The 17419-nt window shown below is 39.4% G+C and overlaps 1 protein-coding gene across 2 annotated transcripts in view; it reads right to left on the reverse strand.

Moving 5' to 3' along the window:
- LOC145447292 (uncharacterized) overlaps positions 1-17419 on the reverse strand; it is a 272585-nt gene that overhangs the window by 193812 nt on the left and 61354 nt on the right. For both annotated transcript variants that reach the window (XM_080325732.1, XM_080325722.1), the window contains exons 23-29: positions 9313-9440; positions 5718-5753; positions 5498-5656; positions 5336-5438; positions 4250-4296; positions 538-609; positions 308-455 (exon numbers count right to left, since the gene is read on the reverse strand). In XM_080325732.1, coding sequence (XP_080181858.1) covers positions 308-455; positions 538-609; positions 4250-4296; positions 5336-5438; positions 5498-5656; positions 5718-5753; positions 9313-9440 — 693 coding nt within the window. The remainder of the gene's footprint in view (positions 1-307; positions 456-537; positions 610-4249; positions 4297-5335; positions 5439-5497; positions 5657-5717; positions 5754-9312; positions 9441-17419) is intronic.

Consider the following 17419-nt stretch of genomic DNA (forward strand, 5'->3'; position numbering starts at 1 on the left):
ACAAAGACTTGGCTTAGCTTGCACAATAGCAATGCTTCCGTCCGTTATAGATTTATACAAAATATTTGCAGAAATACTGAAAAATTTTCGAATTACCTGCCGAATTAAAAATTTAGCGGCGGTCATATCACATCACCAAAAGAGCCACATATGGCTCGCAAGCTATATGTTCCCGATCCCTGCTCTAATTGTAAGTTGAATCGGCATATGAATTTACATAATAACTTAGTTGCTATTATCGAATACCACACGGCCTGAATAAAAGCTTGAAACCTCGTATTTCATGAAAGTATATATGGTAACTCACGTCGGGTAGACATAGAAGTCGGTGTAAGAACCTCTAAAATCATAATCGATTTCGTCGATAAATTCGCAGAATTCTGGTGTAGTGTCACAGCGGCATTCTTCGTCCATGAATTCTTCGCATTCAGGTATCCCATCACACCTTGTTGAATCTGAATAGGCCACCAACATCTGATCACATTTGCCGACACGGTATAGAGGTGGTTTTGTAATTAGATCGAATGCGGCACTTACATATGATGCCGACCGGACTGTAGCATTCGTAGTCCAGTTTTCTCTTGCCTTGAAAAGGACCGTCACTTGGCTCTTAAGTAAACAACAAATACATAATCAAGCCTCATTCATCGAAAATTATTGTATGCAAATGATGGGTATTGCCAGCTTATTGATGCTTGGCTTATAATTTATATGCAAACAGTGATAAATTTTAAGCAACTGTTTTTCGCCTTTTCCAATTCAAAGATGTATAACATATAATGCATTGCAATTATTAGGAGAATTTGATATTGTTGTAGGTATTGCTTTGGTACTCATAAGGCTTAGGATTCATTTGTCATTTTATATTAGGCCGATACTCTTTATTATGAGTTCTGATCAGCCCACTTTCGTACTAAGCTTTCTGTAAGATACCGAGGAGTACCCTGGATAAACACTCGAAGTATTGATCGAACACGAGCTCGATATCAATTGGTGTTGCAGCTGCTGAACGTACCTCTACGCCTTCTCGTCAATCGCAAATAATGCCAGAGCAAAACGATATGCACTTCCAGCTAACAATTATGATATTTGATCTCTTCAATAGTGTTTGAGTCTATATATTCGGCCTGGAGACCCACGGATTTTATTCTGTGGTCGGTTGAAGTCCAGGGGTTTGGTAAGCGAGTCTATGTTATAGATCGCTGTTGCAGAAAATGCACTGTGCATTAACAGAATATTAACAATAAAACATTACCATTTAATTTTTACACTAAAAACGACGTTATAAGGAATGTATATTTCAAATCACTGGGATCTCTGTTGCTCCCTTTCAGAGAAATTCTGAAAAAAAAATTCGTGTGCTTCAGAAGAATTCATTCGTATTGTTCGATTGGAACGTAACGGCGTGATACCAATTGTTTAATTGCAAATGGGCCAATAAACATTGGAGAAATAATTCTTCAGCTCATTAACTCCTTGTAATATTTATATAAAATATGTGCTGTGAATGCGTACAACATTACTATTTGGGATGATGTGAACGTGAGGTACACGCTCACGTTCTGTGCGCGAACCGCTGGAATTTAGAGGCTCGCGTTCACAAACGAACCTTGGTAGGTTCTGCACTGCGAACTGGTTTCATATTTCATTACGTCATCTTTGTTTTAAATTCTTCGCATTTCCATTTCACACCACTCTCCTCGTGGCGCTGGACGCATGAATGGAAATTCAGCAATTAACGAGCATGCATCTAACCGATTCCAAACATTATTTGCTCGAAAGTTTGCTCGGATAATTCAGCTTTCAGTTTGTGAATCTTTAGTGGCTCTCAACGGTGAGTTTTGGCCGCAATCACACAATAGCAGGAGCGAAACACACGACATGTTGGAAACAATGACTTGTACTTAGTCAACCATGACATCAGTTATTTCCAACAACGAAATTGATATAACGAATGCATCGACTTCTAATGTAAAAGTTCTATGAGGCGTACCGGACCTGTCTTGATTTGATATCCTCATTGTATAATAAAAACCAAATCCTTCCGATTAGGGTGATGATTACTCTTCAATTTTTCAGATAATACGTGACGCAAGCAGAGGTGGTCAGTAACGAAGTACTTCTACTTTTTAGAAGTATCCAAGTAGTTTTACTCTACTTCTGGTACTTACTCAAGTAGATCTGATTTTCTCTACTTCTACTTCTACTTAACAATATTTTTTGATCTACTTACTTACTCTTCGCTATTTTCAGTTTGTCAAGTAGAAGTAGTTTAATCCCCGAATACGAAGATTAGCCTGAGGAATTTCGGGGCTGTTTATATGGAGTATCAACATTTAATATTCATAAAAGTGAAGTAAAGCCCAGAAACTGCAGTGACCTATCATATCGTAATCTAGCAGCCCATGACGTGTCCTGCTAATCTGGAAATTAGGATTTTTTGAACGTTACACCTGTTCTAGCAGATCACATTTGAAGCTTTATGGACAAAAGACATGAAATATATTTTCCGCTTTTTAGAAGTGGTATTTATATTTCACTTTCCATTCCGAGTATCATACTTTGAGTTCTAATTAATTTCGGTTCTTGTGTCTGCAGAACATACATGTTGAAGCATAAAAGCAAGTGTATAGTAATGCCTCTATTATCCGAAAATAAAGCTACACTAAACATAAATTTTACGATCCACAATATTTGTAATTAATATATACTAATCGCGCAAAGTGTTGAAACCGTATCCGATATAACTTCTCCGTATTGCTCTTCGCCTAAACTTGGGACCTTATAATATGGGGTAGGACGCCGTGTCATGATATTCTCTAAGACGGGGTTTTATAGTAAACAAGGGTTAGTATCGCATTTTCATATCAATACTATAATTTACATCCCATGATGCGAATATTCTGTCGAAAATTGATACCTCCTGGGATATGCATCAATAAGAATCAAGCTCTCTGCACTTTCCGCATAGCTCAATTTGCAGCTTTTGACAGTTCATGCGAACGAATTAAGACTGTTTTCAAAACTACTTACTTACTTGAGTGGATTTAAAGTCAGCCAGTTCTACTTCTACTTCCAGTAGTTTTAGGTTACTTATGGAAGAAGTACTTCTACTCGTACTTGAGTAGATTTTTTTCGTCACTTCTTCTACTTCTACTTGAGTAGATTTCTTGACTACTTTGACCATCTCTTGACGCAAGTAGCCCTGTAGAATTCTGTGTGTCTTTCATCTGCCCGGTCTAGCCGAGTCCTCGTCAAAATTTTTGCAAAGTTATTTTGTGGAATTATTATAGCATTTGAATGATTGGATTGCTCCAGTTGATACATTAGGTGACGTATAAAATGTCAACATTTACTTCAGCATTGTAGCATGGTATGGCCGGAGTTGTCGTTATAGTTTAGTTTTTGTACATTAATATGTACCTCTACGGAAATGTACGGTTGGAATTGGCAACATGACGTGATAGATTCACGTTCGCGTGCACACAGAAGCTTTCAAAAAGATTTGCGTTCACAATAACCAGAACCTTTCAGGGGTTCACATCATCCCTAACTACAATGCTGGAGCTATGAGAATTTATATGAAATATGACTGTGGCTCAAACATCTTCGAGTTGTGATCGATGTCACGATAGGCCTAATAAAATCAGATCTCAAACCAAATACTGAGAGAATGGACGCGCTACATAATTTCGGTATCAACAGGTTGTTGCATTACATCCAGCCGAACTCGCTTCAACATTGGCATTTGATTATGACAAACCTTCGTCGACTCATGTACCAACCACAAATTGATCATCAACTCACAAGGGTCTGTGTACCATTGAACTGGAAATCGGAATTATATTCATTCGCAAACATCTCGTACCGAACGGGAATTTCTACTTGTTCCCAAGTATAAATTTCCATTATACTTTTTTTTTAATACTATTAGTGTTGAGCGGATGTCTCATTGGTAGTGATGAAATTACCGTTCGAAGAAAATTGGTCTGAGGCTGATGTTGAACGTTTATTATGCAGCAGCATTATTTCATTTTATATCGAGCGAATTCGCTGTCCAACTTCGTTGTCAATCATTTAAAAAATTATGCAAATACGTCCTTGCCGTGGATTGGACATCTTTTTTGGCAACGCTAGTGCACAAAATCATTTTGGTTGAATGTCGATTTCGGTTTATAAGATAGTTATGTTACCGACCAAAAGTGTATTACCGATGCAATATCGTTATAATTTTTTCATGCCAACTTACCTTTCTGCATGCAATGGGCTTCATCGTCACCGTGCGGGCAATCCAACCTATGAATACGTTATCGTATACAAATTTATTTCAATGGGGTCATGACATGATCTCAAACATTCGTTCTAAATGATGTGAGCGAGGTCAGAAAATACTCTAAAAAAGATTCTGCCTCAATCGTCCAAATTTAAATAGCGGGATTAGCCGAGAGTACGTTGAGCAGTATGGTGGAAATTAAATGATGTCTAATTTTCACGCCAGGCAAGCAAAATGAGACGTAAATAATTTCCTGTTATCCTGGATCATGAAGCTGGTCATGGCGTCCTATTCGAAACCTTGATGGGATAAAGGCCGGGCTGTAATGGCTCGAGTCATGAGTTTTTGGGGACTCGACTTGACTCGAGTCAATTTTTTCAAATGCGTAAAATGACTCGACTTGGCCCGAGTTAATTTTTGCAATGCCTCGACTTGTACTCGAGTCATTGTGGTTGACTCGAACCAAGTCCTGTGACTCGAGACTAGGACGGCCAAGACAGAAATTTCAATAAAAGTTCGAAGAATAGTAGAGTTACCACATCATTGGTATTTCGTTTGTCAGTCCTGATACTTGAACAGGGCTAGAAACTGTTAAGACTGGTGAAAATTAATTTACTTTGAATACGAGCCATTCTGCATCGCTCGAGCAGAGTTGACAAAAGTGCGTGGAACTGGACTGAACTGATAACTGAACAGTGACTATAACAACTCGGACTCGGGTCAAAACAGTATGATCCTCTACTAACTGATTTGGACTCGGAATTGACTCGTTAGTGAATTGAAAATGACTCGACTTGACTCGAGTCAAAACTATAAAAAAGTGAGATTGACTTGTGACTTGGAATCTTGTGACTTAGTTACAAACCTCGATAAAGGAACCTCACAGACACAAGTCGGCGTACCCATCACCAATAAACTGCTGTCTCTAGTGGAAGTTTTCTAATTAGAAGTTATTTTAAGGAGGTTTGCTATTTCGGAAGTAATTAACACATTTGTGAAAAAACAGGTGGGTTTAATATACAGCCTAAAACGACAGTACGGAAATTGATAGGTATCCTATACCTGCTATCGCAGATTCTAGTTGCGTTCACCAGTATTCTAGTTTCACCTCCCTCATTACCACATCGAATTGACGGTAGATTTGAATTCCCAGATACACTCGTATCTGTGACAATACATGTAATCATTACCATCGATTAAATTTGTAACAGAAACCTAATTTACCCCATATGACGCTGTCACATAGTTTCGGGCGAGCAGCCGAAGGGCACAGGCACTCGTCCGTGAGGTCACGGCAGTCAAATACGCCGTCGCATAACTTGGAAATTGGTACAACGACAAATGGCTCGGTAAAGCATTGGAAACACATGTTGTCCGAAGGATCTGCCGAATGATTTGATACTGTATAACAACATTAATAAATTACAGGTAAAGTGTAGCTTACATTTTTTGTCGCTTGGACAGATGCACTCGTCAATATCTGTAAGAAATATCACCATTTCAAAAATTATTCTTTCAATTTAAATTGAAAGCCACCTCAATAAAACATTGGGAATGGCGTGAACTTGAGGTTCACGTTCGCGTCGTGTGTGTGAATCTCAGAAATTGGGAGGTTCGCATTCACAAACGTACCTTCGTAGGTTATGCAATGTAAACCTCTTTCATGTATTTCAATTTGACAATTGACATAAAGAATATTTCGGTGTCAGATGTAAAACATCTGTCAGGCGTACTGGATCTATCTTGATTTGATATCCTTATTAGGCGTTGACTAATGTATAACTGTTTTTTGATTTATTATATTGCGCAAGTACAGACACCAGTGTTTTCCTTCTAAGAATACATCAGTCCGGTCTAGCCCAGTCCTCGTTGCAATTGTTGGCAAAGCGACGGAAGATATTGATTTTGTGAAATTAATATAGCATTCCATTGTTCCACTTGATACACTTGGTGATGTTCAAAAAGTCGGCATGTACTTCAACACTGTCGCATAGTGTGCCCCGAGTCGTCGCTAGTTAAGATGTACATAAATATATTACTTTACGGAAATGTGGGGTTGGAGTTGGGAATATCTCGTCACGTGACGTGACGTCATAGGTTCACGCTCGCGTTCACGCAAACCAGAACCTTTCGGGGGTTCGCACCAACCCTAATATACATATGCTAGTTGTAGCTAGCTCTATCAGCATTTGATTTATTATGTGTGAAAATCTCAAATATGATGCGTCACAATGTCTCATTCTATTGATTAATACATGATAGAAAAAGAAACATCAATGAGACTGCATGAAGCTGACAGGTAGCCTAATTCGTTAGAACTTGGTGCAAAGCGTCTGACAGTAGCTGTTGAAGAGTTGGCGTGCCAGCGACCAAAGAACGGACAGCAGAAAATTAATGAAAAAATTTAGGACTCTTGATTGGCTAATCGGCTATGCTTCAAGGATCACGTCAGTTAACGGCGGTGATTCTGTAACTTGATTGCAGATCGGTTGAAATACAATAATTTAAGATTGATTCAGGACATGTTGAGATACGAAATTCATGATCAACAAACAGCGGCTGCTTTACAAAAGCCCTTGAAGCATGAATAGCTTATTCAGAAGGAAACGGATGTAGATTACATGCCTTATTTTCATCTAGGGAAAGCATAGAAACTCAGGGGGAATTGTAAAGGCTCTTATGCGAGTAGCAAGAAGGGAGGCATCACCATTACATACAAATATAAATCTTAGCCAATAACACTACATTGTCTAATATTCTTAGGCTCCAGTCGTGGTATATAATTAGAGTCTTGAATGCTTTATGATTGTAGCAGTTGTTCTTTATACATGTATTTCGTAACTCAACCTGTCCTGAAATCTTAAATCACTATCTGCCAACCTACCTACCATGCGCTCGCAGAATCACCGCCGTTAGCGGAATCGTTTAACAACTAATCAGTAGGGCGGTTTTTTTTTTACCTAAAAAAAAGAAAATTTTGACCTAAAAAATCCAAATTTTGACTTTTTTTACCTAAAAAACTGAATTTTGACCAAATTTTGACCTGACGTATGCAAATTAGGTGTTTTCCCACATAATGTTAAAATTGTACCACTTATCTTCATTTCTGGTTGGATCTGACTGTCCTAACGAAGTAGTTTGGCCTGAAACAGCGTTTTTGGCTTAGAAACAGGCAACTTTTTACATGAAAAAAACACAATTTTTTAACGAAATCGGACCCTATGAAGAATTCCAGTGGTTACAATATGTATTATGGTAGAAATAATTAAAATATTTTGTAGTACAACGAGAGATACTTCCCTACATTATTGGGTAGAAAGTGCACGTCCTTATACCAAGAAGCTTACCAAGGACGTTCAACAGCAGCAGTTGTTGGCTGACAACACTCAAGTTGTGCGTACACTGCTGGTGCTGGTGACACACCGTGTTGCTTCATTCTGACAATGTTGTCTACATCACAATTTTTCATCATGCGCTTCTTAATATAAGAATGATGCAATGCACAAGAAGTCTTTCTTCAGTTAGGATATTGCGGTACGTTGACCATAAGACCATGTCTACCTATTATTTGTTTTATTTGACCGTTTATGATTCACAATGAGCAGACGATTAGCCGTTTACAGCGGTAGGCCTATAAAATAGGCTAACAGCGGTAAAATATCAAATTATAAGTTCACCGACAGTGCAAAATCTACGATACAAACAAAATGCAGACGTCAAACATTTTTTGACTTCATGGAAAATTTTGACAAATTTTGACAGGTCAAAAAAAAAACGCCCTACTAATCAGCTTTCAGCTAGCCGCGACCTTCCTGTTCATTCAAACATATAGGTTAGCTGATTGGCCAATCAAGAGCCGTGACTTCGTGATTATTAGTCTTCTCGTCGTTCTATGGACGCTGACACGCCTACTCTCCGACAGCTACTTTCTAATGCTTTGGGCCAAGTCTTTATAACTTTCCTGTGAGGTTCTTTCGGATTCCTTGATGCTTTTTATCGATTACACTAGTCAACACATATTTTTAGGCAGACAAAGTAAGAGTGGTTTTAGGGGTTCTAAAGGGCACTGATTCCGAATATGACCTTATTTTTTTTTCAAATTTGCTCTTGTTGTGGAGATAACTCATGGGGCTATTTTGACCAAAATCTTCCACTTTCGCGGTAATGACTACATATAAAATCGGCTGCGGCCCGTGACGTCATCTAAACTAGGAAATTGGCCCGCGAGCACATTTGAGTTTGAGACCTCTGATCTAAAAACTTTTATTTACTACATCTTAGGAGAAATTACATGGAGTGAACTCCTTCCTACTGTGAAATTGAAATCTTCCATTTTTATTCGAATATAACAGATACTAGAATTAAGCTTCTCGTTTGATAGGGTTACTAGGTATACCCACTTTGTTGACTCAGTGGAAAATTATCCATTTACCGGTCAAAAGAAAGGAGACGCATATGAGTATTGTGGTTAAGCCTTCCAAGGACAAATCTTACAGTTTAATACTCCTCTTTAATCTTGGTTAAATGACCAATTGATACAGGAGAATATGTATTTCCGTTATGCAAAATTACAATTTTCAGGCTTGACAAACTGCTTTTTTGACAGACGAATGTCTCGCATCATGACATGTTAATATTGATAGAATGACTGAGAGTGACATGAGGGTTCTTCATAGTCAATTAGTTATTTATGCGCAGTATAAAATTGGAAAAAATACGATTTTATTCCTGAGCGTAAATACAGTAATTTTGGGCTTTTGGGGGTATAAATATATTCTGACAAAGAGCCAATCTGACAAAACTAATGTGATATTCGTAATCAGCAACCTCAAAAGACCTAGAAATGGCTCTCAGATGCTCTCCAAAAAAATAAAAAATCATTTTGTTGACCAGTGTTATATATAAAATGAGACATTGAGAAGTCTCACTTATGAGATATTCCAAATTTTGGACATTCCTAATATATAATTATCTCTCTGTAAAGGCGTTGATGTAACATATACATCAGCCGGTACTGTATGGTGTTACACCGTACTTACTATGATCACACAGCGCTGCGCCATCGCATATATCAGAGTCATATATCATGCACTGCTGCCCGTATCGGTGACATATTCTGCCTGTAAAGTTAGTCGTCTCGGGCAGGTTGATTTCGTCGCTTCCATCTCTAAAAATAGGCAATCAAGGCAGTGCTAAGTTGACTCGAGGCGAGTCATAACTTGACTCGTGTTACTACCGTAAAATGACATGACTTGACTCGTATCGGTACAAGCGCATGAGAAATATAGATTGACTAGTGAGTCTGAGTAAAATTCTGGAGTGAACTTACAAGACAATGAATATTTCTATCCAGAAAATATTCTGAACCTGTCGACTGCACTAAAAATACAAATCATGTATCTATTTACGTTGTCAATGTGGTCGATTCCTTTAACAGGGCATAGACATGTAATCCCTTGAATCCGACATATTAGCCATGGCTACAGTGTCATCATGATATCAATGAATACACCTATGCACAAATAAGTATCGTTTGCGTTAAACTAGATGCGAGATAGGCTAGTGCTGAATATAGCGGTTCCGCTTCTCCCGAAATACCATTGAATTTCTATGATGGACCTGACTGCCAAGTGAATACTGTTCAGATATTTTTATATTAATCAATGACATCTGGTGCAAGGATTTTCAGTATTTTTGCTCCCGACCAACTACAGCAGTTGCTCTTAACCTTTTTTCCTGGGGCGCCCCTTTTCGAAAATTGCCTAGTTCTGGCGCCATCTCAACCATCGGATACGGGCTCATACCGTCTGGTAGTGTTGGAATCAAGTCGCCACCTTCGAGTCACAGTCAATTCGAGTCATTGCACATTTTGACTCGAGTCAAGTCAAGACATCCGTCTCTGACATCATTTGTGAGCACGATCATTAATGTAGGCCTATATATTGGTAACAAAACATGGAATATGCTCAAACCATATATTGTCAGTGTGTGTAATGTCTGTGGATGAATTTACTATCATTGATTTTCGTTACAACAATTCGCATTTCAGCTCTGATTTATATTTGTGATACTCATTTCAGTATACAAGTATACGAGTTATTTTGTTGATATATTTAGCCTTAATTTTACGATAAAGACTGAAGCCATGAAGTGATGGCGATATGCCGAAAATCCGTATAAATCTGATGGTGAATTGCGAAGAATACAGCAGAGGCGAAGGCAACTGTTTCTGAAATATCGTCCTCTTAGCATTGGTTCAACCTGCAGCGATAATGTCAATGATCAGCCGACTATCACTACTGAAGCTATCTGGTTGGCAGTACATCGCACAAATATGTAGCCAGTTGAATCAACCATATATCAGAGACAGAGACCACACCAAGCCTAAACTCGGCTGAAATCATTCACAATTAGGCTCTGAATAACGTTAGCGTGCCACACAGTGAATATGCTGCTGATGGTAGCTCTGCGTTGCCTAAATCCAATTCTCCCCGTCAAGACACGGACTTGTATGATAAACCAGATTTTGTCTATATTCGAATTCAAGAGATAAGATATGCTTATCTCAAGAATTGGAATAGTTGTATTAAACTTGCCTCGGAAAGAATAACTCTCTATTCGACTGAAATCAATGTGTCGTTCCATGCATTTTATATGACTGTCTGTCTGTATTTGATCGTTATTTTATCTGTATGATTGTGTTGAATTATAACTAATATGACAATGAAAACATGTTGTCAAATTGTGATGTCTTGCAGCATAAAGGTCAATATGTCTGCCAGAAAGCAATAATGAATCAGGCAGTGCTAGCATTAAATAGCGGTTGCAAGCTGCAGTGGCGAGCGGCAACAAAAGGGTTAAAGAGTATGCAGCTGAACTGCGAAAACTGTATCTTTTAAAGCATCATTTCGGCACCCACACCATTTAAGCCTTTACCAATTGTTGTCAAGTATTATAAACTAGTACTATATCGTTCATATTTTAATTAGGCAATAGTTTCGTTAAGATTAGCACTGAGCAAAAAGACACCACTCCTCGCCACGTCATCCACGGAAGCGGTGTCTTACAAAAAGCCTAGAGGTGGGCCGTGCTATAAATCGGCAGTTACGGAAAATAATGAAGAATATCGTCCTGGTGTACATGACCATAGTAGTCGACAAACACCATGAATACCACAAAACAAACAAACAAACACCAATATATATAGAATACTACTAGTCCACGACAACAATGCTATATTAACTACGTATGTGGTTAATTTATTTTCAACTTTAGCGACGGAAGCTCATTAAAATCAGGCTGCGCTATCGTTGACTGACTTTTTGCTCACACGGGTCATACCAGGGTGTCGAGAGCGACGTAGCTGACTACGATTTCTTGATGACTTCAAATTTACCGGAACATTTTGCTTCGAGTCACGAGTCAATCCACATTTTTGAGACACCGAGTCAAGTCAAGTCATGTTCGCAAAGTGACTCGAATCATCCTACCACTGCCATCTGGTTCGATCCCGCTGTACACATCCCGAATTCACCTCTGCGATTGGCAGCACGGGGTCGGTAATTCTATCTGGTTTTGTTTTATCGCTTTCTGTAACTAATAACTGTACTGGGATAGTGGTAGAGATCTTCGCTCACATTGAATTTAGTATCGCACCCAGTGACTTTGACATGAATGTATTCCAAACAAATCGATCCACATTATATAACGTTCATGTGAGGTTCTGGGTCACAACAATGGACAGAATTATCCTTTAAGATACCACGGAGAAATATTCTGAAGATTTAATCGTCTAGCTCTCAAATACAATTATATTTATTTAATCATTTTCTCCAAAAAGCTCCAATGCGTCTTGACTGACCAAAGGGCTATCACTCCCAGAAGTGATACAGCGCCTCTTTCTTCGATGTCGACATGCTGTGCGCTGCAGCATAAACTATCTATTTCAAAACAATTCGTGGAAAATACCCCGAGCAAGTGTGACGGAAGTGTTTTAACGGGGAATTGGCGATCTAAAAGTAAGCGTATTGCATTTTACATTAAATTTAATTAACCATCATCTTTATGGAAACATGTTGGAAACATTGACGGTGGGTATTTCGCGGCGACCGCGACGAAAAATTTCGATTTTCGACAGATTTCGTAGGATGTACTTTGCAGTGTTAACTCAACTTATTTTGCTGTATAATCATATGTTCTTACTGCACCCTCTACTTGCAACGACATTTCTCTTCAGCCCAGCTGCCCCTCAATACCCCCTGAGCGTTTCCAGCCCTTCAAAATCAAAATCGCGACCAAGTTAAGGAACACTGTACTATAAAGTAACAAAAAAGATCATTGACTATTTAAATTCAGGTAAACCCAAGTTTCAACAACATATTAAATTAATCGCATCATTTGAGTCAATTGACAAATCACAATCCACTGAAAGTTGATTAAAAGGTAGTTATTGCATTCTGTCCATAAGACTTCGCTTTAGAAGTGCAGTAGATAAGAGTTCGAGGTGTGTGCAAGACGAAACATCAAATCTGTTGTGTGGTGTGGAATTTAGGTATACAATTGAGATGAATAGGTACGCTGAATTATACAGCCACGCCGTGGTGAGAGCTGGTAGTTTTATAAGACGGATTTTGCGACGACAGACTCATCTGGGAATATCGCACAACAACCCAAATAAAATATCATAATTATAATATTTAAATAACTATTAGCTCAATTAGGTCTTCTCTTCTCGCAATATACTTGCTCAACAACGATAAGAAATTTATTCCGCTAAAATATGAAAGCATTGCCGCAAAATCTCCGAAAAGCAGGAAACTGAATAGCAAAGTTTATAGCAGGACGAGAACTGCTACGGTTCTGAGCAATAATAATGTCACAAACGTAACATCAGAACGAGATTCTTTGCCATTTTCCGGCCGTCCGCGGTCCCACATTTGTTCGTAGAAACGAGATTCTGATATTTCTGCATGTAATGCAAGCTGCATGGCTGACTAAAACTGAGTGATGGGCCATAAGCTACAGGTTAAAAACGTATCTTTTATTGACTACTCACTCTTAACGAAGTATAAAGCTGAATAGTATATTTATATCGAATTGAACCCGAATATTTTCGGCTGACACCCGTCAGGGGTACTCGTCAGCAACTCCTAACTATATAAATATATTTCGTGAAAGGATTGTTGATATAAAATGTTCTTTCCTGTTCTCTACTAGTTGCTGAAGAGTACCCGTTACAGCAGAAAATATTCTGGTTCATTTCAATATGAATACACTATTCAGTTTTATATTGAAGTTCCGTACTTCCAAGAAGCTCTGTTTACGAAGTGTGTAATCACCAGGCCGATTTAATATATCGCGATTGGCTTAATATATCGCAATGAGATATATAAAGCCTCAACAAGTGCATTATATTAATCTGCCGTACGGCAGGCCGTGGGGCGCTTCCTAGGCCCTGAGCAGCTTCTGGCGCTTGTCATTCCTTATTTTACAAGGTTCAACATGCTTCCTGAGCGCAAGTATCCATTTGAGAAAGCCTACGTTGAGCTTTCGTCAGGTTGCAAGGATCGTGCGATCTGATCAAAAGAATTTGGCTGCTGCTGCGAAAGCGGGCACCATATCGCCGGGAGAAGCCTCGGACATGTCGCGTATCGCATGTGCGATTGGTTTGCAGACGCTGTCTGAAATCATGAAAGCTTCGTGGGCATTCTCCAATCTCCATTGGCTGCGATGGGTCGAACAATAAGGTTTCACAGGACTCCCACCATGATTTGAGGATTCGATACCTCTCTCGGTTGTTGGATTTGAAGGCAGCGCTGAAGTCACGAATGCGTCCCATCTTCTTGCCATACCATTGTGTGCTCTCTCGCACACAGGGAAAGTTGATGCTGATCAACTTATCAAGTTCCTGGAAGCTTTGTGTTGTGATTGGCGCATGAAGTTGATCGGTTCATCAACGGATGGAGCTGGAAATATGACAGGCCGTAACGCAGGGTTCTCGACCCTCGTTAGGAATGAATCTTCGTGCAAGGAAGCGTTTTATCGTTTGCGGTGCCTTGCGCAATCAGCTCGAACTCGTCACAAAGAAGGCAGTGGCTAATATTGACGATTGTGGTGTATGAAGAATTGAACATTTATGAAGCCGTAAACTGAGGTTATCGAGTACCTTCGTCGGCAGAAGACGCTTATACAAAGTATGGGCAGTACGAAGTGCCCGTAGGCTACTATATCACGGTTCGGTGGAAATCTTTGGCGGAGGTCTCAAAATGGTTATTAGCAAATCGTGAGAAAGTATCAACTTACATGCAACAGAAGTCTTTCGTTTATAACCCTTCATTATCATGGTATGCAATGCTACACTCGTTCTTATTGTGGTGAACTGGTGATTGTATCGTATTCATGTTTCGCAGGTGGCTCATTCTTCAAGTCGTGGATCACTTCTTGGCATCAATGATGATCACATTTGATGCTTTGCAACTCAGCAATGCAACAATGTCGCAGCAGATGTCGAACATTGAAAGATTGGCAGATGAACTCGTCCAGAGGTGTGGAGTAACCGTGGGCCAATCCATCACCGAACCGAGCGACGTTGCTGAAGTTGTACCACCCGGCAATGCGATCAAGATCATGCCGTATTCAGTCACTATGCAGAGGACCTTATCACGTGCATGGATGTGTCAGCCTTGGAAGATTTTGGAAATCTGGCAAGTAATGCAGAAAGGATTTCAGTACTTCGATCAATATCGGATTTGTATCTTGTCGCTTTGAATGGAATTATGGGACTGAAGGCTGAAAGAAACTGCTATGGTCAAGAATTTGATGAAGAGCCGCGCCACACACATTTGGCCTCGATTGAGACTTCTACAGTTGGCTTCGTGCATCTCGTGAGAAAGCACAAGCTCCGCATCAAGCACAGTTTCGATGACAACTTTCTCAAGATGATCTCAGATGAGCACCTGCTGTTGCAAGAGGCCGTTACCAAGGAGCCCAGACTGAAGGTTTCGTTATTGAAGGTGGGGCACAGTGCGTCCTTCAACAAGGTGTTGGCTACCGCTGGTAAGCGTTTGTCATTTTTACGTCAGTTTTCTGCCGGTTTAACAACGGTCATGCCCACCACATCTCGTGTGGAAGCAGTATTCTCCTTCATCAACTACCGCAAAAACGAGTTCAACGCTGCACTCTCTGATTTTTCTCTTGTATAGGAGTGTTGTTTGCTCGACAAAGAAAGGACCTCGATTCGTTGTTGGCTTTTTCTACATTCTGGTGAGGTGCGATATTTGCGATATATTAAGGACTCCAATCTGCGATATTTTAAGTAATATATCGCAATATCGCATTGCGATATACTAAATCGGCCTAGTAATCACTAATCCCACTAAAATGGTGGCACACGAAAGCAGAACCTATCTAAGAATTATATCCCGGTTATACATCATATGAGCATATCTTCCTACGGCCCTAAGTGCAAGCAACATCTGGATAAACATCTGAGGTTTTATTTATACTATTATGTAAGTCTGAGATTATGATTTGATGAATAGTGCGTATATTCACACCCGTAAATGACGCGTGGTACATTGGTGTGAATATATACCTTTTTCATTAAGAGTGTAATCTCAAGTATAGAGCTTATTATCCAATTTCATTGTAGAGCCATACTGGTCCATCTCTTGCGAACAAAGCATACCAAAATCTATAGCGGCGGTTCGCGAACTACCATCCCGGGGAGCAAAAATTAGCCTGACGATGCAAATACTGCAAGCGGGCCCTGAGACTCAATGGAACGCGTAGAAAAGATGGTGTGACTATATTACAATAGTCTTCATTGTGTTTTATACTTTACTAGTACACCTGCTACTTGAGAGGCTTTAGTCAGGGTTTGTAACAAATAGTCTATGCCAGGGGTGTCAAACATACGAAATGCCAGACGATTTCATCCTGCGCGCGGCGCAATTCTGTGTAGATTGAAAGATTGTTATATCATTCAGCACATTTGTAGCAAATGCAGTTTACAAGGAAAATATATTAGTTGCATAAATAGATATTTGTTGCTGTGTCACTTCCGTTTCGACCCAATAGATCCCCAGACACGAGAGAAACGGGGATCGCAGTTAAAACCAAATTAAAACTTCCGCGTTTCCAATTCAATATATTGTATTGCTAACAAGGCATATGCAAAACTAACGCCAGATTACTAATAAATCGTTACGCGTTATTTTCTTGTTTAGCAGACCAGCATTGAAGTTTTCTGTGCAAAGCACATGAAGCATAACTTCGCTCTTTTAAGGAATTTTTTATCTCAAATGCAGCATTGCCTCTATTTTCAGAGGTAAAATTATAATATGGTGAAGTAAATTACAGTTAATTTTAGCGACCCCTCATACATTTAGTTAACTTCCATATCACGCATAGTGTTAATTCAGTGTCCTGTAAAACTTCGTCCTCTTACATACTTGACTGATTGATAAGATGGAGAGCGGGTAATACCATAGCATTTTATGGAAAGGTGTGCTGAGGCAAAAAAAAACAAGTTTATGAGTTACCGCTCAATACCAAAACTATCATTTGCATCAGACAGTTGAAATTTTATACATATTTTATACGTGTATGTAACCAGGACCGTAACTATCGCACCGCAAACCCCTCAACTGGATGGAGGTCGGAGCTCGAAGAATGCACGAACTTATTTCGTGAACTAACATGAATTATAGAATAATTATTTTGAAACTTTATCTATCTTTTTCAATTTTCTCGCTCCATGCGCGATCTAATGGTGTCAAATATCTTGATTGCTGGGTACCCTTCCCTGAAAAAAAATACGCATAATGGAAATGGGCATTTCGGCGTCGGCCATTACCGCGCCACGACGCACCAAGGCATGTGAAGTTTTAGGTCATATAGCATGAGACTCTGAGAAGTATGTTAGAACGATCAGCAGCGAGAAAAAAAAAATTGGCTGAAAAAGACTGCCCTCATGCTGACCGAAAACTTCGATATATATAGCCTAATTGTCCATTGGCTGCTAAATGTCTGGTGCCAAATGTTGCTATCTTTGCAATCTGAACGCCAGAAGACAAATGTCATCACACGCAGAAAAATCATTTGCCAGTGCAGAATACCAATTTGAAAATGTGTGTGTGTATGTTT

This window comes from Botryllus schlosseri, chromosome 1 (assembly GCF_051294905.1).
Source record: "Botryllus schlosseri isolate E-star chromosome 1, Bs_hap1, whole genome shotgun sequence".
NCBI lineage: Eukaryota > Metazoa > Chordata > Ascidiacea > Stolidobranchia > Styelidae > Botryllus > Botryllus schlosseri.